General features: G+C 41.4%; 2 protein-coding genes across 14 annotated transcripts in view; one reads left to right on the forward strand and one right to left on the reverse strand.

Moving 5' to 3' along the window:
* Positions 1 to 474: 474 nt before the first annotated feature.
* LOC138201383 (carboxy-terminal domain RNA polymerase II polypeptide A small phosphatase 1-like) lies at positions 475 to 22086 on the forward strand. Of its 2 annotated transcripts, XM_069154828.1 has the most exons (7): positions 475 to 893; positions 8850 to 8998; positions 14055 to 14156; positions 16328 to 16384; positions 18222 to 18314; positions 18879 to 19064; positions 19579 to 22086. In XM_069154828.1, the coding sequence occupies exons 1-7, from the start codon at positions 824 to 826 to the stop codon at positions 19705 to 19707; spliced, it is 786 nt and encodes a 261-aa protein (XP_069010929.1). In that variant the 5' UTR covers positions 475 to 823; the 3' UTR covers positions 19708 to 22086. The 2 variants fall into 2 exon arrangements, with proteins under 2 accessions (XP_069010929.1, XP_069010928.1); XM_069154827.1 differs by lacking the exons at positions 475 to 893; positions 8850 to 8998 and adding an exon at positions 10118 to 13427.
* Positions 22045 to 23381, reverse strand: part of obsl1b (obscurin like cytoskeletal adaptor 1b) — a 35818-nt gene continuing 34481 nt past the window's right edge. For all 12 annotated transcript variants that reach the window (XM_069154815.1, XM_069154826.1, XM_069154825.1 and 9 more), the window contains one exon: positions 22045 to 23312. In XM_069154815.1, coding sequence (XP_069010916.1) covers positions 23302 to 23312 — 11 coding nt within the window. In that variant the 3' untranslated portion in view covers positions 22045 to 23301. The remainder of the gene's footprint in view (positions 23313 to 23381) is intronic.

The following is a 23381-nucleotide window of genomic DNA, read 5'->3' on the forward strand; positions in this document are numbered from 1 at the left end:
TTGTCTTATAATCAATTTTGAGATGGAGTCTTTGTGGCAATGTTTCAGAAAGAGGAGAGTTACTTTCATCTTAGGAGTGGGCACTTTAAAGACTTTATCAAACTTCCGGTTGCTGTCGGTCGGTTTCAAGGCCGCCCCAAACGTCGAAGTCGTCCATGAACCAACTTTATACAATTTTTTTTAAACATCCCATAAAAACGCGTTAAAACAGAAATGCGTCCTCTGTGTGTTCTAAAAAAAAAAAAATAAATAAAAAAAAAAAAAAAAAAAAAAAAAGAGTAAACCAACGGTAAAGACACGTTTTGTGATTAATATTCGTCGAATTAACACTCAAAATAAAACCAAAAGTAAAACTAAACATTCGTTTTGAATTGTCCAAACCTTTCCCCCCCCTAGAAGTGAACAGGCAGTGCGTTTAAACGCACAGAGACCGTAAAAAAAAAAAAAAAAAAGGTTCACATCCTGCATTGTGGCTTTAAGAAGCGGGCTTCCTTGAAACTGTCAAGTCTCACGTTGGTCAAATTGAACTTCTACAACAACTTTAAGAAATAACTTCTTTTTTTTTTTCTCTCTTTTTTAAGACACTTTTAACCTCTTTTTCTTGGAGTGATTTGGTCCGACGTGGTTTGTTTCGCAGACTTTCCGGGTGTTTAGAGCGCCTCTTTATTCCTGCGCTCAGTATGCGCGTTTGCAGACAGGGAGTGGCAAAATATAAATCTTTTTTTTTTTTTTTTTTTTTTTTTTTCTTTCTCTTTTTTCTTTTGCTCACAACTCCTCCACAACTAATTTTATACGGCGATAACGTCCACCGTGTTCGGATCAAATGGACCGCTCGTCGTCGATAATCACGCAAGTAAGGAGAGACGAGGAGGAAAATGCGACTTGTGAGGAAGGTGAGTTTGGGAAAAAAAAAAAAAAAAAGTTTGCGGAGCTGCGCGCACGACAATGTCAGCGGGGCACGAGACGAGCGCCGCGGGGGCTCGTGCGCAGCCACGGTGTCGCAAATGTCAACCGTTTCTCCTTTTAAAACACTTTCCCCCCCGGGTTCAGAAACATACATGTCCGTGACTTGTTCTACTTTTCGCCGGCTCCGAGTTAGTTGGTAAAGCCCCCCCCCACCCTCCGGCTGTGAGAGCCTTGTGTGTGTGTGTGTGTGTGTGGGGGGGGGGGGGGGGTTAGAGGCCAGAGCCGCAGCCTGTTGGAAGTTTTAGAAGCAGGAAGAAAAGAGGAAAGTGGATTTAAACGAGTACCAGAAACAGCAAGTTCGTTGTGTTCCGCAGAGGTTGTTGTTGTTGTTGTTTTTAAAGCGGAATGAGAGTTGAACAGCAGAAATAATGAGTCCTTGCAAAGGGGGCGGGGCCACAGCACTTTTGACAGTTCACTCTGCTCGGTTTTGGACTTCAAGCTGCATCACTGTTTTTTTTTATTTTTTTTTTATTTCTGTCTGTTTACGACACTGTGACCTCCCAAATCTCACGCAGGCGATCACGGAGACGTACTTCTTACTAAAAGTTGAGATGCTGCGCTCAAAACTGTCAATAAAAACCTTTTTATACGATTTTACAAACCAGCAGCCTATTTACAGACGTGGCGAAACATCCAGTGGTGGGTGTGAAGTATTTAGCGCCTTTAAAGCACCGATACAGACGTGTAAACGAACTCGATTGCGAGTAAAAGCCCTGCGTGAAATATCATACACATTATTATTATTATTGCAGTTATCGGCTGCAAAATATTGTTAAAGTGAAAGTAAAAAAAAAAAAAAAAAAGCGCTTGCCTGGCCACTTTTGAATGATATTTTCTTTACGTGTCATCATTATATTATCGATACTATCAATGTTGACGTTATCAATGTTGCTACCGTTGAACTACTTTATATCCAGTTTTATATCCAGATACGTGCGATGGGGTCCACAGATGATTACTGGGAGAGGAAGTTTTGGGCCACAAATTTGTTCCATTTTCGGATTTGTTCTCATCAACAATACATGTTATTGTTGAAATGAAACCGTGTGAGAAGTTTAGAGGAAAAACGCTGCGCTCTGTCACTTAAAAAAAACAACCACGATTGGCAGAAATAATGATAATAATGTAGTGATGCTTAAGTATCTTATTAACATATTCTTGTCTGGGTTTAAAAATGGATGAACTCTGGTTCGGTGACTTTTCTCTACACAGGGAGATTCCAGGGTTTCATTAACAGTAAAAAAAAAATAAATTAAAAAACACTTGAAGCATCATCACCTAAATTATACACATTATATTTGTCCGCATTTGCTTTGACGCTTTTTTACTGTTTGAGACTCGTGCAATTGCTAAACAAAAAAAGCACCCTCGGTTTTCAGAACACGATGTGGATTCGCCTCGGCAGCTGCGAGCCAGGCCGCTCACCAAACCAAAGCTATGTGGTTGATAATCATGATTTTGTGACAGATTAAAAATCAGGGAACAATTATAGTATTTTTTTTTTACTCTTGTAAAACCTCAATACGGTCACACGAAAGTTATCTCTAAACAGCGCCCAGTGATGAAACCTCTTAACCCGACCAACCCCGTGACTTATCAAAAAGATCAAACTGTAAATGAATACAGGAGAGTAGAGTACCAGCAGCTACATATTAATAATAATAATAATAATAAATGACAAATGAATACATGACAAATACTTGACAGGGACATTAACTGTGTATGATTACAAAAAAAAGTAGAAAAGCAAATAGATGTTGTATTTCCATGGATTGACAGAAAGTGATGTTTGTATTTGGACTTGTGTTGATGGCGCTGATGAGGCTCCTGTGAGGAACCGCTTATTGATAGTAAACCTTAAATACCTTAAATGGACTGTTCTTAAAGTACCGATGTTGCTTCTTTGATCTTTTTTTTTTTTAAATTTATTTTTTTGTTTTTTTTTTATGGCACCAACATAAAGGAGGCCTGAGGTCTTTGTTTCCTTACAGAGACACAGTCCTGAGGTGATCTGCTTTGGGTTCCCATAGCACATGTTGGCTCTCTCACATCACGAGGCCGAAAATTTAGGCGTCAGAAATACTAAAGCCCTTCAAAGAAGAGAATTGTGGGTCCCAGATTTGTGATTAAATGTTTGATCTTATAGCTCCCAGTGATTTTGTTTGGTACACAGTCCTCACTCTGTGGCATCCCCCCCTCCTCCTCCCCCCCCCCCCCCCCCCAACAACTGAACCCAAACGGACCAATTCACCCGGCAAAACGTACGACAAAGGAATGCGAAGAAGTATTTTGAATACAAATACATCCAGCGGAGCGCTTTACCGTGAGTGTTTAAGGGGGGAGTCCCGTCACAAGGTGGCAGCACCGCCCAGCTTACGTGTTAAAACCGACTCCAGCCGGCTCTCGGATTACTTCCTGCCGGCCCAAGAGGTCATGAGTCCGAAAACGTGGCTACTATCCAGAAGTGAGGGCCCGGAGAGGAAGGAGAGAGGCCCGCCTCTCTTAAGCCTCTCTTTAGTTTCACAAGCTCCTGCAGCCGCCGGAGGTGTTAAAATGTTCTTGTCTCGTGCTCTTTGCGAAGTTCCAACTTCCAACTCGCCAAACATAACTCTCCTTCTGTGCTTTGTTTGCCGTACGTTTAGTTTGTCTCTCCTGCTTCTGGAATATGCCGTTTTATAGGTGGCATTGGGCTGCTGGCGATGTGTATTTATAGCTTGTATGCTTTACAGTGTTGGTTTTTTGGCACTATTGAACCACATGACATGTTCACTGAAGTCAGTCCAGCAGCTTCCAACTGAAATACCGACGCTTGACTTGAGACAGACTCCCAAGGTGAACATTTTCAGACGCAAAAACGTTTAAACCTCCATCTGACCCAGCTCGGCCACCGCGAATCTGCCGTGCCGTCTGCTCTGCGGGGGGATGGAGGGGGATGGAGGGGGAGCGAAGCAAGTTGTCAGATTGTAACAGAATATCGGGTGTCAAAGCGGCGGAAAGTCGGGTCGCGGGGGTCCTCGTTCTCCCTGCGTCCGGATAGGAATAGAAGCAGCCGAGCGCGCCGGCGCGCCTCGCCCGAAAGGGTCCCAGATAAACCTGCTTTCGGCTAAGCAGGCTAAAACACGCTGATGTGGCGCGAGGTCGTTGCTGCCCCTCGGAAATGCCGTAACCTCATTATCAGCGCCTGAGCCTCCTGGGCGGGGAAGCGTGAGGAATGTTGCAGTACAGTTTGCTCCGTACTCATTTCTGCTTCCTAAGTGAACTGATTCCCCCGCTTCGCATTACTACCTGGTTGCGGATCGGTGCGGAGCACTTGGGTGCTGGTCAAGTGTCGGGGCGAGACGGTCGTCCCTGGTCCACCGTGCTTTGCGCTTGACCCGGGATCTAGTCCGCTCATGTCACGTGGTGCTGCCCGAAGGGGTGGGCAAAACACTGACGCAGTTTAGTGTCAGGCGAGGGCATTTGTGGCGAAAACATTATTCGATATTTGCTTCGGAAGCATTTGGGTAATATTTGAAGGCCCGCCCTTCCGCCGCCGCCGCTGCTGGACGTACGCACCGAACGGCGAGCAACGGTGCCCTCAGCCTTCGGTTTGTGAACGGTTGTCCCGAAGCCCGTCCGTCGCCGTGTTGCTATTCTGGAGCCGGAGGTGGCCGTATTTGGACGAGCTGGAGAGGAGCGAGCGGTGGATCTGAATTGACCCACGAGGACAGTACACCCGTCCACCCATAGCGGAAGCCTGTCCACTCCACGGGCCTGTCAATCAACACAGACGCGCCCCCAAGCATGCACCTTTTTGAGGCCTAATATCTCATTAATAATGGGATTATTTTCAGACCACAAACAATTAGAAGGAGTGACTTTTGTGAATGTGGAAAAAAAATGTATTGACTTTGTATTTGATGAGAGAAGTTGAATGGGAATCTACAGCGCTGGAGCCTTTTTTTGGAACCGACCCCTAGGGGCCCTCGCTGGTATTGCACTTTATGGCACTTGCGCATCTGCCCCACTTTTTTTTTATATAACCGGTAAACTACGTCATCTTTTATGTACAGTCTATCGTGGCTACACTCGTATCACCTTCCCGCTTTATATTTTTAGCCATGTTAGTGGTGGGTCTGTGGGGACGGTAACGCTTGATGCTCAGTTGATCCACCACTTTGGTGTAGACTGAAATATCTCAACAATTATTAATTTTTTTTTATTTTTTTTTATTGAACCTTTATTTAACCAGGAGAGTCCCATTGAGATGAAAAATCTCTTTTTCAAGGGAGACCTGGCCAAGACAGGCAGCAACATAAGAAAGACATAGTTACAGACAGAAGAACACAGAATGAGACAAATTAAAAGAAGTTAAGAGTCAGTTACGTAACCTGGTTAATTTAAAAACATTGACATTTTTTGGGAACCCGCCTCTATTTCTTTCATTTTAGATTTAAAATCAGTAAGTGGTATCAGTTCTTTGAGTTTTAAATCATTCTGCAACATATTCCATGACGAGGGTGCGGAGTACGCAAAAGCCCTTTTTTTCCCCATTTCCGTTCTGGCATTTGGGACAGCGAGCATAAAGAAGTCCTGAGAACGTAGGGAGTATTGTCTGGCACTTTTCTGCATGATGAAGACACGCGGGTAGTTTGGGAGCAGACCGAGGATTGCCTTTTATAAATGAAGGTGTACCAGTGACGGAGCCTACGGGGGGGGGGGGGGTTTAAAAAACGGGGTTTAACTATCTGAACACTGCACGTTGCATTTCTTTTGAGCCATTACAGCGTCACAACACTAGTTCCTATTTAGCCGGTGGTCCGCGGATCGGATGCCGAAATAGAGATTTTCCCTTCAACGGTGCAGTTTTAGCTATCATCCAAACACAATGTTGCATATCAGACAATTATCTATCTTTCGATTTGTACTTGGTGACCTTTCTTATTTTGGACCTTAACTCATTCTAGCGGGAGCCGGCGCTGTCTGTGCAGCCTGGGATTGTGTTTATGTTTGCAATGTAGGCGGGATCATTAGGACGTTTTGGGAATGACCTGATGTTGCAAAGTATACAGTGTCAGTGGTTTTCATTTTTTTTTTTTTTCCCATGTCTCGAGCATTTCTGCACAACGTAAACACACAGCTTAGCCATCTCCCGCTGTGGGTTGTAGGTGACACAACAAGGTTTTGTTTGTGACTGTTTATGGCCCGCTGTGAGTATGCTGCACTATATATATATATACACCTAGAATCTCATCACTAACCGCTGTCAGCAGCTGCTCTGGCCGGCTATTTTAAGCACGCTGATGTGTAATATCAGAAGCGGTAGCTCTCTGGGCACCGTCATGTTTTTTAACAAGCTTCAGGCTTCACCTGCCCAGCTCCTTCACGCGTGTTTTGAACACAAACTTTTCATCTCCGGACCAAGAGCGGTATGTCCCGACAAGCGTCCCCTGACCATAATGACCGCCCTCGAGGGCTTTCGGACGCTTTCAGCCCCGGTTGAATGAAGCAGTCAACAGGCCGAAGCCGTAGGGAATAAGGCCTGTAAGTAGGTCAGACTTGTTCAGGGATGGAGCTGAAACTGGGCCAAACGAACGTTTAATACGTCGTTTAAACGTTTAAAACGTCGCCGATATAGTTATTGATTAACAGACAATGGAATTTAATTATGGCAATTTTGTCCTTATTTCACGTGTTTTGTCCTTTCCCGTTTTTCAGTTTCTCAGGTGTCTGTTAAAAGCCAGCTTTTACCTTAATAATGATGAGATTGTTATAATAAATATAAGATTTGGGGCGGTGAAAACAGACAACGTTATCAGACAAAATGGCTTAATAGTTACAGAATCCCGTTAGCTGCAATTAAAGAGCTGCTAAGCAAAGCTGCTGTCGAGTTAAATTTAAGATTTTTGCTTGAGAACCCTAACTTTTTAATTCTTAAAAATCATTGTGAATTCATTTCCTTTTAAAAAGAATAAATCATTTTTTAATTAGTTAACATTCTTTGCTGCTTCCATGAGTCAAGTCTGCATTAATCAAATTGATCATGGCATAAGGAATTAACATTAATAATAGTTGAAAGTTGATACAATAACAAATAATTTCAGTTTACGTCATCTTTGATGGCTTTCCATCACTCTTCCATACATACAGAAATTTATTTAAATGATTTGTGTGTGTGTTTGGGGCTTGAAAATAATTTCTGCAATCAAAGCTACAACATTTATTTGTCAGACCAGCTGGTTTACACGTTCAGATTGTCTATTCAACATTAAACATATAGAAAAGGAGTGTAACTGTTTATTGATTAATTTAGCAACCATTTTTCTTATAACTGAATTTTGGTTTGGTGTATAAAATCCCCCCCAAAAGAAAAAAAAAACATGCTTATCAAATTTCACTTAAGGCTGAAGTGATGCCATCATCACTACTAACAAATATGATTTTTTTTTTTTTTTAGTTTCCTATCACAAAGCATGAAGAAACACAGGAAATGGTAACCGTTGAACTAATGATCAGGTAAATTCAGATTATTCCACGTAAAAAAAAAAAAAACTACGACCGTCCACGACACATCCAGTATTTCTCCGTTTGTTGTTTTTCCTCGACATGGTGGACACCAGATACTTTCGCAATCATCACGCATTTACACTCAAAACAGGTTGACAGGTCCGCGATGCGCCCCATACTCGGGCAACAGATTTAGTCTTGTCTGAGCGGCATGCTAATGGCTCAGCTGACAGCTCTGACCGGCCATCGGGGCTCAGCTAATTTGTCAGAGCCTTTCCTTTCTTTGTATACGCTGCCTCTCATCACTCCGACACCAGTTGATGGAATGTTTTCTACCTACGGTGTGTGCCAATAGCAGCTCCTATTTGGGTCGGTTGGTGTTGGCAAATACGAGCTCTTGTGTGCCACAGCGGCAGCTCTCTTTTTTTCGCGACCAAAACTCAAAGAATTGATGAAGCAACCGTTGTTTTGTTTGTTTCTTTGTGCATTCAAAAACAAAGAAACATTGAAGCAGAAGAAAATTCAGGTTCAGAATAACTTCATTTATGAAAACGCGGTTGTTATCGGTGCTAATATATATTGACCTGACAGTATTTAGACATTAATTACAGCCTGTAGTTTTATTTTTTTTTAATGGCGGCATGTATTTTGAACGTCAGTTCTTCATGTTGAATGGCACTTTTTGCAAGTGCGTTCGATTCTTGTACCCGTACAGGTTGCTGCTTGACGTTAATGTAACACTCTGTCATATACGGTTTAACAAAGTCAAATATGTTCCAAAAAACTGGAACGACATTAACTTTTCCTTTGTTACCAACCAATAGACAAACTAAGGATTAGCGACTGCATTAAGCAGATTCTTGGTATTTATAACAACAAATTATACACTGGTCCGGGATGTCTTGACATGACTATTTGGAGGCTGAAATGTACACCTCCACTTTATTGTGCAATGTATTTTAACCTTTTGCTGCACAGCTAAAATAGCCAGTCAATACACGACATAGCAGAACACAGCAGGGGTCCTGCCGAAGGAACAGCTGGAGTGATTGCACAGCTCGGATACACTGACAGAGCACTGGCACCGATGCTGACGTAACGCCATGAATCAAGTCCCGATCACACCGAAACGCAGCGGATAATGTTTCTAAGTGAATGATGTAATTGAGCTGCAGCAGTACAAATACACAAGGAATATGCCGCATGTCTGATCCCACTTTTGATACGTAATTAGAGCCCCGCGTTACGTCACGTGCAGGACGATCCTGATCGCTTCTATTTGGTGAGGTTTATCCATTTTGAATTGCAAAAGATAAGACTATTGACGATATCGGGTTACGAGGGTGCAGTACGAACACCGTGACTTGGATCTTCTCTCTTGTCTTGCCACCACCCAGGTTCCAACGAAGGTTCGGCCTCGAAGAAGCGTCGCAGCAGAGGCCTTCTCCACAACCTCTTCTGCTGCCTGTGTCACAGAGAAACCGAGCCAGCTTCGGTGAAAAACAACGTCCCCCTCCTGGTAGAAGAAAATGGGAGCCTGTCGAAAGTAAGTTAATCTCTCGCCGTCTGCCTCTCGCTCCTCCCGGGTATATCGACTTTCGCTCGCCCGCCGTCTTCATCGTCTTCCGAACAGCACGTGGTGGGCGTGATGGGCAGCCGTTTGATACCTCGAACACGTGTTTCCTTGGCTCAAAGCTTTTCACGATTACAGCCGCATCCTCTCTCAGGCTGTAACGTACGAAAAAGTATCAACGCTAAAGAGGAGCGCGTGTTGCCCGAAGATCACGTGACCTGCAGAGATACTAACGATCAAGAGGCGACCTTTGCTTCGCAGCTGAAAACTATGATACAGTGTCAGGTGTGATTAAAAGTGTGCTGTTCGTAAACCTGTCTGACATTCTTAAGAGTTTAGAAATACGAGCAGGAATTATTCAATAGTTTAGAAATTAATAAATAGAGACTAAAACCAGACTGATAATTGATATTTGGGGCCAAAACCAAAATTCAGGAGAAAAAGAATTCAAATATGAATGTAGACTTCACTGGTACATCACAGATAAAAAAAAAAATTGTTTAAACCCTAACCATATTTAGTAAAATGGGTTTTCATATTACCGATACCAATATGTCTATAATTGGCCGATATCGGCTGATGATCGACCGATCAATGTATCGGACGGAATCCAATGTAGACTTGTGTGAAGGATGCTTGCAACGCGTGACGGAAGTTTAAAGTGATCTGTGTGTAAGACCTTAATCCACCAATGACAGACGGCAATTCCTTTACGTAAATTTTTTTGGGGACAATTGGCAATACACCTTTTTTAAGTGAGTGTATTCTCGGAAAACAACATGTCTTTTGGCAGTTATGGCCTGAAGATCAAGTGGTCAAGGCGTTTTCAGGTGTCGGTTTCAAATTTATGCCTTCGTTCGGCCTTTTATAGAGATTTGATATTCCAGAAGTTATTTGTCACGTCTTTCCAAGCCCCCAAAATAAATTGCTTGGTCTCTGGCAAAGGGAGGGTCCAGTCAAGTGCTAGACTCAATTTTGGTTGTGACAACCTGTCATGTCAGCGCGCATGCTGCTCCTGTTGCTATTACTCCGGCGGGCGGGCCGTGGTCTCAGTGTCCCCCCCCCCCCCCGCCCCACCCCCCCCCCCACCAGCTCTGTGAATATCCACTCTTGAATGGACCTTCCAGTTACCTGCCAGTCATTTGGAGTTGAACCCTGCAGGAACCAATGCGTGGAGTAAAAAAACAACTTTGAACAAACATAGTCCAGACCGCGAAATCATTTCCTGATGCATCTGGAAAACTCTGAGCAAAGCAAAGTCTCTGGAGAAGGGGAGCTGTCGACCGGAGCCGTGCTTGCTGAACAATGTCAGGGCACCAAATTACCAGGAGCCGCAGATCTAACCGGCGCGTCGAAGGGAAGTGCTGAACTTGGCGCGGAGGTCCTTGAGGAATACACTGCGCAGACTGTCGGCGGAGGAATGAACCCTTCTGTCCTGCGTGTGGAGCACTGCGACGGGATCACGCGTGAGACTGAATCCCGCACTTATTGCAGTGGACCTGCTGAGAGCTTTGAGCGACATTCGACGAGCGACGGATTTTTCGAATCCGGCCGGACCCTCGACGAGTGCGAGACTTCGGGGTTAAGTCAGCCATGTGACGAATGTGCTCAACACTGTGAGTGTTTTAAACCTTGCAAGTCCTCTGAGCACCGCGCTAATCATAGCTTAGCTTCCGAATGTAGTCCTTGCTGTGAACACCGTGCGGAACACCTCCGATTATTTCGGCAATGTGAGCCCTCTGGTCAACGGTTCGAGTCTTCGGACTTTGAGCCAGATGAATTGGAAGTGAACTGTGACAGTTTGGGGCCGTGTGAAATGTCTGATTTCATACCTGAATGCGCCGACCGCCTCCGGTTACTACAACAGCACGAGCCGTCGCAGCAGCGGTGCGAGAGCTTTGACTCCGAGCCAGACACATCAACGGAGGACTCTGAGCGATGGGAAATGTCTGGTTGCGCGGCTGACACCTGTGACTCGGTGGACTCACTGGACTGCGGTACTGAACTTTGTGAGGACGGCAAAGTTCAGTCGGATTCTGAATTTCAGGACAATGATGTGAATGATGAGAATGAAGACAATGATGTGAATGAAGACAACGATGTGAATGATGTGAACGATATGAATGATGAGAACGATGTGAATGATGTGAATGATGAGAATGATGTGAATGATGAGAATGATTTGAACGATGTGAATGATGAGAATGAAGACAATGATGTGAATGAAGACAATGATGTGAATGATGTGAATGAAGACAATGATGTGAATGATGAGAATGAAGACAATGATGTGAATGATGAGAATGATGTGAATGATGTGAATGATGAGAACGATGAGAACGATGAGAACGATGTGAACGATGTGAATGATGTGAATGATTTGAATGATGTGAATGATGAGAACGATGTGAATGATGAGAACGATGTGAATGATTTGAATGATGAGAACGATGTGAATGATGTGAATGATGAGAATGAAGACAATGATGTGAATGATGAGAATGAAGACAATGATGTGAATGATTTGAACGATGTGAATGATGAGAACGATGTGAATGATGAGAATGATTTGAACGATGTGAATGATGAGAATGATTTGAACGATGTGAATGATGAGAACGATGTGAATGATGAGAATGAAGACAATGATGTGAATGAAGACAATGATGTGAATGATGTGAATGAAGACAATGATGTGAATGATGAGAATGAAGACAATGATGTGAACGATGTGAACGATGAGAACGATGAGGGCTGTGAACCCGAGCAAAAGGAAGTGGAGTCTCACAGATTAACAGGAAACGCACCTGTCCGCGTCTCCTTCGATGACAGCGAAGATGTCCAATTTGCAAGTGATTTCTCTGAGACATACCTGTACGACGACGAAGAAAACTCCCAACGAGCTACTACAACAGACAATGAGGACTCTGAAACGGGCCAAGATTTTGAACCGACACGAACGTGTGCCGCTTCAGAGAAGTGCAACTCCGAGAACAGCTTTTGCGCCGAAGAAGACGGCTCCTCCGATTGCTCCTCCGTGGAAACCAAATCCTTTAAGACTTGTCCCGACGGCAGCATCCCTTCTGATCCCTACTCCGATTCATCCGGGGAATCCGAAAAGGGAGCTCAGGAGGACTCGAGCGACGAGCAGACGCAGTGGGACTCTTTTGAAGATGACGAAGAAGTACTGCGGAGTAACAAAAGTAACGAGGAGAAAAAGAAAACGCCCGCTGCTGACGTTGTCATCGAGGATTACTTCGATTTGTTCGACAAAGCCGACTATCACGGGCACACGTTTGCGCAGAAGCAGCGTTACATCTCCTGCTTCGACGGGGGAGATATCCATGACCGCCTGCATCTCGAAGAGGAGTCGCAGAAACGTGGTGCCAAAAATGTGTTTACTTTCGAAGAAGCGGACGAGGAAACGAATGCAGAAGAACCCGATGTGTGTCCTGAAGATACTTATGAGGAAGATGGAAGCGAAACAGACGAGTCTTTTGACTCGGACAAACCCCCCGAGGACTGGATCGTAACGCCAGAATCGAGTTTACCGGAAGGCGAAGAGTCTGAGACTCATGACCTTCACGCAGACTACAGAGACGAAGCAGAGGACCGTGAGGAAACGTGCGAATGCGACGTTTCTGAGGTCTGTGCTGCAGAAGCTGAGGTCTGCTTGTCCACCTTCCACAAGGAGAGTATGTTCGCACCGTGTGCCAAGGACATCTCCGTTGAAGGTGATGCTTATGAAGATGACGTCTGCGGTGTCCCCAATTCCGAGTATCTCGGTGACGCCACCTCACCAATCGATGAGACGGAGGCAACTGGCGCCGATGACAAAGACGAGACTGAAGTATTCGTTGCGTGTTCAGAAGCGGAGCCGTATTGGTTGCTTGTAGATAACGAAGAAGAAAACGGCGAGTTCTGTGAGCCAGGTGTTGAGGACTACTACGCGCATCAGATTAAAAGCGTTCAGTCGTCGGTTAAACAAGCCTTAAATGGATTTATTATGGAAGGAAGATCATACATAATCAATGGAAGAGCTGCTGGAGATGCTTCGAGGAAAGAGAGAAAATACGCCCCTTCATGTCTGGCAGAGACCGAGTTACAGGTCTGCCCGGGGGAGGGCAAATCCGTCCGATTTGGGATTACTGAAGTTATCGAACTGAACGGCTCCGCTGCGGAAGAAATGTTCTACGGACAAACCGCAGAATCAGACAATGAGCGTGTGTTGAATGAAATTTCAGGAAAAATAAAACCCCCTCTAGATATTATTCACAGTGTTGCCCCAGAACAGGCTCAAATCGAGGGCTCCGAACAAAGCAGGGATTCAGAAGAGGAGCAGAGTGACGACGAATCCTGTGAGCCTTGTGAATGCGAGTACTGCGTCCCGCCGACAGAGCAGGTATTATACTGTGGGTGAAACTTGAAATAATTCGCAGGCAAACCAGCTCGGCCTATTTTTTACGTCGCCCTGCTGCCGATGATGCGGCAGTGAATTAGTTTCAGGAGATCTAGACTTGGCGACATTGTGCGATATCCGTGTCAAACTCTCCAGCCCCGCCATTATGCTCAGGTGGCAGCTTCCTGGACACGGACAAACACATGCATCCCGTGTCGCAAGCTGCTTGCTTGGTCTCACCGGCTTGTTTTTAGAAGCAGAATCAAATGAACAAACCATGATCGCTGACCACTCGCTGAAGGACGAGACACAGTACGGCAATATTTACATGCTCCATCAACGAGGCAGCAGCTGTAGCATCCAGGGTTTCCTGTAACCACTCACAGAAACACCACAACACAAATCAACCTCTTAGGTGACGAGAAACACACAAACACAAACACGCGCAATGAGCTGAAGGGCTTTTGACACATATCGAGACGGTCACTTTTTTACGATTAAAGCAACACTTTATCTTTCTTATATTTTAGCTGCTGCTCTTTTTGTAGAAAAATTAAAGAGCTTTTTAATTATCAGGGTGAATCTTTGTCATAAATGAGCTGCAGGTCTTAACCGTCTCTTTGTCTTCAGATTCCAGCCCAACCACTGCTCCCACAAATGAAATCGAATGATGCGGGGAAGATCTGTGTGGTCATCGATTTGGATGAAACATTAGTGCATAGTTCATTTAAGGTAAGTTTGCACATGTGACCTACTTTCTCATATTTTTTATATATATATATATATATATATATATATATATATATTATGTGCTGTTGATACAAAAATACAAAAAACTCTGATGTCTTGTCTTAAATGCAAGAAATCAACATAAATTGTGGTGAGGCTGCCTGGCAACCAGGAAGTCCATGCTCCCAAACAAGGAAAAAAAACCAGCACACACTTCAATTTGTATTTTTTTACAGTGTGGTTTTAATACAAAAATGACATTTAAAGTGTTCAGCTTTAGAGGCAGACATTTTTTAACACAGTTACACAAACAGGCTACCTTCTAACATGGCTTTTATAGCCTGATTTCATCATGTATGCTTGGCCTTTAATTATTGAAAAGTCATTTTCTAAGTATTCAAACACACTGCAGCTCGATACACACACTCACTTCTGTAAAGCTTCTATATCGAAGCAAACAATCTACTCGCAAAGCAAATATTGCCTGCAAAAAAAAAAAAAACTTTTTTACAGGTGCTTTAGTTTCATAATGTATAACCCACCTGCAACCTAAAATATAAGTGAGATCTTTGGAAAGTTATTAAAATCAGATTTTCTACAAAGTAATTATTATATCTCTATTGGTTCGTTATAATAATGACGTACAACATAATTAGAAAGAAAAAAAAACGTGTCAGTGCACGAGTGTTCATTTATTACACGTGATGTGATTCATGTTATGCATAATTGTAAAACTCAATGCGGTCGGTTTCTGAAGCATGCTTTGGGAAACCGTATTGAGTTTTACAATTATGTGGCCTCCATTTGATCAGTTTAATACCTTTTAAGGTAGCACTCGGTGAACAAAGTAATCAATGCCAAAAGTCTAGGCTCCTGTATCACCACAAATTATGCAATGAATGCCATGTGGTGTTTAGCCCTTCTCATGTCACAGACTGTCCAGAAGCATGTCACTGGATATTGCCATTAGCTCTGCGTAAACAGGGTCAGACTCTGTGAACTCCGTGTTTAACACAAGGTGGATAATAAAACTCATTATTACTCTGACACACAAGCTAAAAATAGCACAGTTTAAGGGTTGGTTGTACGCAGGTTGATTGACACATTTTTGAAGCTATTAAAAATAAATTAGATACTAAAAATAAATCAGCTTGGGAGTGCACAATGTCTGAAGTATTATATGTCGTCTCATGACATCTCGTGACTTCTGAGAGCTTCAGACTTCACATTTGAAAAGGTTTAGGTAAGAAATGTGTTTTTCTGCTGTTTCCATTTCCAAACACTATGAAACAACTGAAATCTGGTTACAGGAAGAAAGAAAGAAAAAAAAAAAACTTTTTTTTTTTTTTTTTTTTTCTTCATTCGATTAAAATATATCATCATGGATAAAAGAAATGATTGAAAGGTGATCTTTTTTTTTTTTTTTTATAAAGATTTGAATGGTGAGGTAACCAACTTTCACTAAATGCAAAATGATGGAGAGCCATAGTTTAAAAAAAAAAAAAAAGAAAAGTGGCTGGTGAAATTTTTTTAATGTCTAACAAGTCAGGGGAAAAATAAGCGGTATTTGCAGAATTTGTATTTGATTTAATGTAAGTTTAAGTTCAAGCTGCTTCTGTTGCCAGTGGAATTTATGATAAAATAACTTTATTAACTAATTTAAATGCACAGTCTAAATAATTTCAACCAGCTGCACGGTGCAGGAAATGACATAAAGCAGCGTGCAACATAAAGAATATAGTACATTAACTATAAATGCATATTTACACTTGCTCTTTATGACTCATCTGATTCAATCTTTACTTGCGTTACCTCATCGTACACCAATTTAGGCCATGGTGTTATGCCTTATATAGGACAGGCTTGAAATGATGCTAACATTTGAGAAGCATATTTCAAGTGTGCGAATAGCCCAAATAAATCAGGCCTTTTTATGAGCCTTGTCACTTACTGTAGCGCACCTATTTCAGTGATTGAGGTGACATGAGTGAAATGATTTGCAGTGTTGTGTTATTAAAAAAAAAAAAAAAAAAAAAAAAGTTGAGTTGGCGTCTTCACGTCTGTGCGAGACAGCTTCATTTCTGATTTGTTGCCATCGTTCTCATGTCTGTTAGAAATTGTTGCTTTCCTTCGGTGAGATGATGATTTTTAATTTGTGCTTTTGTTTTGAACAGCCAGTGAACAATGCAGATTTTATCATTCCAGTGGAAATTGATGGGACAGTTCACCAGGTAGGCACTTGATATGCTTAAGTTACCATTTCCTGTTATTTTGCTGCAGCGCATAGAGCGTATCACCAAAGCACAAAGCAACCATCGCGAGAGTTACCCAGTCATTTTCTGCAAGCTGGCCAGACTTCCTTCCAACAGCCCCAAAAATGTGCGCGTAAAATGAATGCAAACAGAATTTATACAGAGCGCCATTTTATGTGTACTCACCATCATTGTGTTGTAAATTTTATCCACCAGAAACTAAAATCTGTACTATAGAGTGCATCATCTGCCTTTTAACGGGGTGTACGGACTCTGTGTGAATCCTGTGAACCCTCAAGTATTAAAACAAGGGAGTAAAAGGAAAGAATCAAAGTCTCTCCGGTTTGCCCTGCAAAACACTGCGCTCGTGGCCTGACAGAGCTGTAGCCCTCTCTGTTGATGGCTCGAAGCAGCAGGCGTCTATTTCAGTGGCCTGACGAAATGAAGAAAGCCTGGCAGGCTTCTCAGAAACCACTGGCCATCAATCACAGGCCGTAGAGCATAATATGCCCCCGCTCGTTGGTGCTCGTTGGTAGTGGCAGTGACTTTTCCCCTGGAGTCTTTAAATGGTAACTACAGCGTGTTGTGCTCGGCCTTCCAGCGGACAGAGGAGCTTTGTTGTCCAAAGGGCCTGGGTCTGTTTCAAGTAATCCAGGATAGGCTTGTTAAAGTGGGGAAAGCCTATTCGGGATGACTTGGTTCAGAAACAAGGCCGTCAGCGTCTTAGTGGAAGTAGATATAAAGTTCTGTTGAGATGCTTTCATGCATGTTTTAATCAAAATATGACATATTGTTTGTTCAGCGTCATTAAAGCAACATGCAATTACAAACATTTCTGTTATTCCTTTACATCAAACGACACCTCGATAATGACGGACCAGTTACATCTATGAATTAGCTCAGATAGGTTGACCTCAGATCTTAACCCTCTGAACTTATCAACTGCTGGCGGGTTTGAAACGCATGTTATTTATTTATTTTTGTATTCCATTATTCACCATAGTAACAAACTGAAGAGATAGAAATAACTGTAATATGCTCAAATTTCCAACAATCTTTGAACGTATCATGGGCACTGAACACTTCCGTCCAAAAAAAAAACATTCTAAGCATAAAAAGAGTGATAGTTCAACCAAATAACTTTATTGAACATGTCTCATTTAAAAAAATAAATAAACCGTTTGTAGCATTTAGATTCTGTAAAAAAAAATATATATATATATATATATTCTGTGCTCTTCACCGCAACTGGGAAGCCTTGAATGAGTCAGCTGAGACCAACAATCTTATGACAGAAATTCTGTGAATTCTCAACTAAACTGCACCCGGAGCTCAGAGGACATAGGACGGAGAAGTTTGTAGAAGTTATAAAAGCATAAATAGTTCAGTATGTATAGCGTGATGATCGTCCCCTTTTTTCCCCACAAAATGTTCGGTGTGTATATATAGATTGCATCTTTTTTATTTTTTTTTATTTTTTTTTTTATCTTTCTAAAATAAATGATCAAAGAAGTTTTGTTATTTATGACATTTTAACTGCGGAAAAGACATTTTGGATTCCACCCTACTTCTGCTGCTTCCATAGAGGTGCGGGACTTGCTGGTGCAGTGAAAGGGAGGAAAACTGTGACGGGAGCAAAAACAAAAACAAAAAAAAACGGAAACTTCCTGGGGTTCAGAGGCTTAAAGAGGATTCATTTTTCTGTTGTTTATATTATTTATTTTTTTACCCTGACTTGTGTTCCAGATTCTGTTTCTAATAACAGAAGCACCACTTGTGGATTTCATGCTGCTCTGCCTTTTCTGTCTGCACGCAGGTGTACGTTTTAAAGAGACCCCACGTTGACGAGTTCCTGAAGAGGATGGGAGAATTGTTTGAGTGCGTTTTGTTCACCGCAAGCTTATCCAAGGTCTGTCCTCAATCTACATTCCTCTCTTGCTAAAATCTGGCAGCAGATTGTTGGCCAGACAGTGTTGTGTGGATGGTAACTGATGGGCACTTGGGGTGCGAAGTGACGACTGTTCTGGCAAAACGTTATGCTTAAGAGCTACTAGAAGCCCGGGCTCATTTTTGTGAGGGATTTATAGGTGTCCCTCCGCGGAAGGACGTATTTATGACTTGCGTCAGGCGATTGCGTTGACACTTTCACCTCGAACATTTACTTCGAACCGTGTCAACATTGACTTGACTTTCTGAAGCATCTGGTTAGTCTCACGCACACGCAGACTTCTAAATGCATTCCCACGTCTCCGGTTGTTCAAGTTAAAGTCCCCACTTGGATATAAAAACGTACACACACACACACACACACACACACACACACACACACAGCTGTCCGTGTTTGTTTTGCTGCTTTTGAGTGTGGATATCTTGTTTGTAGTCACCGGCGTAACTGCTGTACACCCGTAGAATTACAGAAAGACAAACATCACTTCATTTAAAGCTAACTCTTTACTTTGTTTTGCTTCTACAGTACGCCGATCCCGTTTCCGACCTGTTGGATAAGTGGGGGGCGTTTCGGAGTCGTCTCTTTAGGGAGTCATGCGTCTTCCACAAAGGGAACTACGTCAAAGACCTGAGCCGTTTAGGAAGAGACCTCAACAAGGTCATCATCATTGACAACTCGCCAGCCTCCTACGTCTTCCACCCCGACAACGCAGTACGCAATTTTATATTTATTTCTCTGCAGCACACTGACAGACAGTGTACCTGTGCGTTTTTCACCAAAGTCTAAAATGAAACATTTGGAATAATATCAGTACTAGAGATACAAAGAGCGATTGGTTTCATCATCGATTCATCTGTGTGTTTGTTTTTTCTTGATTCATCGATCAGCTGATTGGGCTTTAAAATGTCGGAAAATGGCGAAAAATCCGTCCATTAATGCCAAAGCTGAAGATGCAACCTCAAACTTCTTGTTTTGTCCCAACCAACTGCTCACAACCGAAAGATATTCGATTTGTCATGAAGGAATAAAGGAACCAAAAAAATATTCACATTTAAGAAGCTGGAATAAGAGAATTTGAACCTCGAAGCAATCATTCAAATAGTCTGCAATTAATTTTAGTAATTGTTGCAGCTCTAACCAGTACAGTGGTACACATTTATTAGGCGCTTTAAAGTACTGAAAAGGAGTTCTAATTCCACCATGTGTTTCTTTTTCACACCTCCAGGTTCCCGTAGCTTCCTGGTTTGACGACATGTCAGACACCGAGCTCCTTGATCTTATCCCCTTCTTTGAGAGACTTAGCAGAGTGGACGACATCTATGATATTCTCAAGCAGCAGAGGACTTCAAGTTAACAGAGGCGGGACCCTAGTATGAAAATAGTCACCAGCGGCTGTCGTCATGGGGCCATGGAGGCTGGTGGGCCACAGGCTCCACAAGCGCTTCCTACTACAAGGACCACACTGCAAAAAAAAAAAAAATAACCCATCATTTAATCTCATATTCTCAAGCATATTGGAAAAAAAGAGAAAGCAATCAAATGGCAGCTGAGTTTGGTATTGTTGACAGTTACCAGATCCATGTGACAGATTGCCTTCTCTTTTCTGTAACGACAAACTTGATATGGGATTAAATTACTTCTGTTAGATATCTTTTGCAGTGCAGCTAGTGTGTTGTTGTTGTTGTTGTTGTCGTTATGTGACAGCAGTGACCTTTGTGAGTGTGCTGTAAATTTAGATTGTGTGAACACTTGTTCACGGCCTTTCTACAAACGAACAACCATCAGTCATTTTAATGTCAGTACTATGTAGCATTTGTAATATTTGAAGCTTTGACAGGTAAAAAAAAAGAGAAAGAAAACGCATTCGTGACTTTCCCCTTGAATCCCATTAACTTTATAAACATACAGAAGACAATCGATAACTCTGGAGATGTTTGTTTCAACAATTTTTTCAAATGCATTTTCAGTTTTGACAAGATCCAAACACTGTGTACTTACTGTGTGTTTTTGGAAAGATTTGGACAACAAACACCAGTTTTAAAAGAGAGACTTCTGTCATTGGATGCAGGCCTTATTCAGTACATTATAGATAATTAATATAATCACTAAATCCTAATATTACAGGAATATAATTTTGAATGTGTAATGATAGTTTCAGAATTATTATGCCCTTTTACAAAAAACATAATTCTTGTTTTGCAACATTGCATCCCAATAATTAACTTTTTTTTTTTTTTTTTTTTTTTTTTTTTTTTAATATAAGGCCGATAAACCTATGTGTCTATTATATGTAGATCTGGAGTAGCATTAAGGGGAGACACGGCATGTGAACTGGGTATAACTTTTGTTTCACATTTTCCGAAATTGTATTTTGAATCTGCAATTAAGGCGTTATCAAATTAAATATGCACTAATTTACATATAGTTCCAGACCAAAAATCCAATAAACGGATAAAGCAGGGTTAAAAACTTGTTTTTAGTTGATGTATTAAAGTTAAACATCTTTACGCAGGGGATTATAGATATCTCTTTTCATGAAAATACTGTTAAAAGCCATAAAAAAAAATATATATATTTTTTTAGAAAAGATAAGAATAAAACTGGAAACTTTAATGTGTGTAAGTGCTACTAAAGTGGAGATTTTTGACTCAGAGCATGAAAAAAAAACTCAATTTGAGAATAAAAATCCTTTGAAGTTGTATTATAAACTTAAACGCCATTAAAAAAAAAAAAAAAAAATGTCCTCATCCTGTGTGTATGAAACTTCACAGTTTTATTCCTAGCTAAATTGTCAAGGTTTTTACAGAGGGGTTGGGCTATAGATCATCATGATTCAACATTTTATACGCGCTAACTTCTGGTGAATTTTGGAGCAGTCGAAGCAAAACACAAACTGTACTGAAATAAACAGTTAAATGTGTATTTTGAAAGTTTTCCTCTCACTAGTCTGAAAGGATACGAAATCTCATAACTGACCCCTGCATGCAAATGAATGTTTTTTTTTTTTGCCTGCAGTGTCTCGCCTTGAGAAACAAACTGATCGGACCTTCCGTACACAGAGATGGTGAGATTGTTTTTTTGTAAATATCAGGATTTTAAGCATTCGTTTTGATTTGCTTTTAAAGTCGTTTTATCTAATGCTATTTTATGTTTTGAATTATTAGTTGGACTGGCCGCCACGGTGCGCGGCTCATCGATAATGCAATACTGTTTAATGTGCGCGGGCGGAGGTTGTAAACTGTTTGACGTTTGATTTGAAAGCACACTTTGGATGCCTCCTGTCGGTGAACTTGAATCTAAACTATTTTGTCCAAGACATTTAATGGAGTCAAGTGTACGGCCTTATTGATCTGTATGTTCAGTTTGACAGGAGAAACTTGTGCCAGACATGCTCGACTCCTGATTTACTGGAGCGAGTGTGTGTACGTGTGCGTGTGTGTGTGTGTGTGTTTGTATGTGTGCTCGTGGATTTCAGTGGGATTGTGAGTATTTCTATCGGTTTCAGTTTAAACAATGTGTGAAAAACCATAACCTGTCTCGAAATAATGATTTAACTTTTTTTTTTTTACTGTTTGCAATATTAACATTGTGACTCGAGTAAAGAAACTGGTTCAAACAAGTGAGTTCTTAAATCGCTGCTGATGTTAAGACTGAAAAAAAAAGAAGAAAAAAAAAAAGAGGACTAGACGTATTTTTACCTTGCATCAATAAAGCATGTTTTATTGAAACGGGTCATATTTCACTACAGTACTTGATTTAACATACCTAACGCTCAACACAACATGGCACAGCTGGAAACAAAGTCAAATGGAAAAATGGAATATGGAACAGATTTCATATGAAAACCACTATCATTCTCCACTCAGCAAACGTAATACTCACTCATCAAAGCATTTTAGTAAATCAAGCATGCCCAGATTATCAATCAAGGCGATCAAGTAATTTCTTTCAAACCTATTTATTTCCTAAATCAACCTCATTTGGCCCAATGTATTTCCATTACAAGCCCCTTGCTGCAAAACAGAACTTTTTTCATTCAAACTTCGCAGCAAAACATTAAAAAAAAAAAAAAGATTTTCTATACAATGAACAAATGATAACGATAGACATTGTGAAGTTTAATGAAATGATCCATTCAATTTGATGTGGATATTTAGGGGAGTTGACTGAAAACTAATACTTTCTGATGGTGTTCCTGTTTTTTAAACCGAAAGAAATCTGAGTCACTGTCACAACAGCCACACAAAACCATGCTCTGATATATGAGGAAGCTAAACAGTTCAAGGTGTATTATGTCAGAGATTGCTTGTGTACTCTGTTAGTATGTTATTTTCTGGAGTTCTACAAAGGAGAAAAATGGCATCTGGAGCAAAAAAAAACAAACAAAAAAAAAAAAAAAATCAATTTTCTCACTGGAAAAGACTTCATGATGCTGAGACCACATGAACAGAGGCAGATCCGATGTATATAGTTATAAATTCAAGAGATTTTATTCATGCATTAAATCCATATTTGGCCTAAGAATTGGCCAAATTATTCAAAATCTCTCTACAGATATTGTAGTTGGATCTAACCACAGACTTGTCTTTGTTATTTATTGGCACAAATACACATTCAGCTTTAGCTTTCATAACCCAGTAGCAGTCAAATTACGTTCACACAGGACATTATTTACACTGAAACTGCAATTTGTATGATGGCAAAGGAGCCGTTTTAAAATATCTTCACACGCTATGACAAATTTTATAAGAACAGAAATCTTTGATTCTCAAAAGCAAATGATGAGACAATTAAAAGAAACTGCATGAAAATCCATCACAACCCCGTTTAAGCCACTTTTATAGACTGTATGTAAATATCGAAGCGACAATGTCAATGTTACAACTTCAAAGCATCAATATGTTAATCAATCTGTGTCCATCAGGTGATGACGGGTGAGAGATTTCACTCAGGGATCACCTGTGAAATTTGAGCAGAAACAAAAATTTAGACGGAAGACCGGAGAGCAACAAGGCTTGGCCTTATTCT

This window comes from Embiotoca jacksoni, unplaced genomic scaffold (genome assembly GCF_022577435.1).
Source record: "Embiotoca jacksoni isolate LCO1_2020_lvr unplaced genomic scaffold, fEmbJac1.0.p SCAF_2, whole genome shotgun sequence".
In the NCBI taxonomy this organism is placed as follows: Eukaryota; Metazoa; Chordata; class Actinopteri; family Embiotocidae; genus Embiotoca; species Embiotoca jacksoni.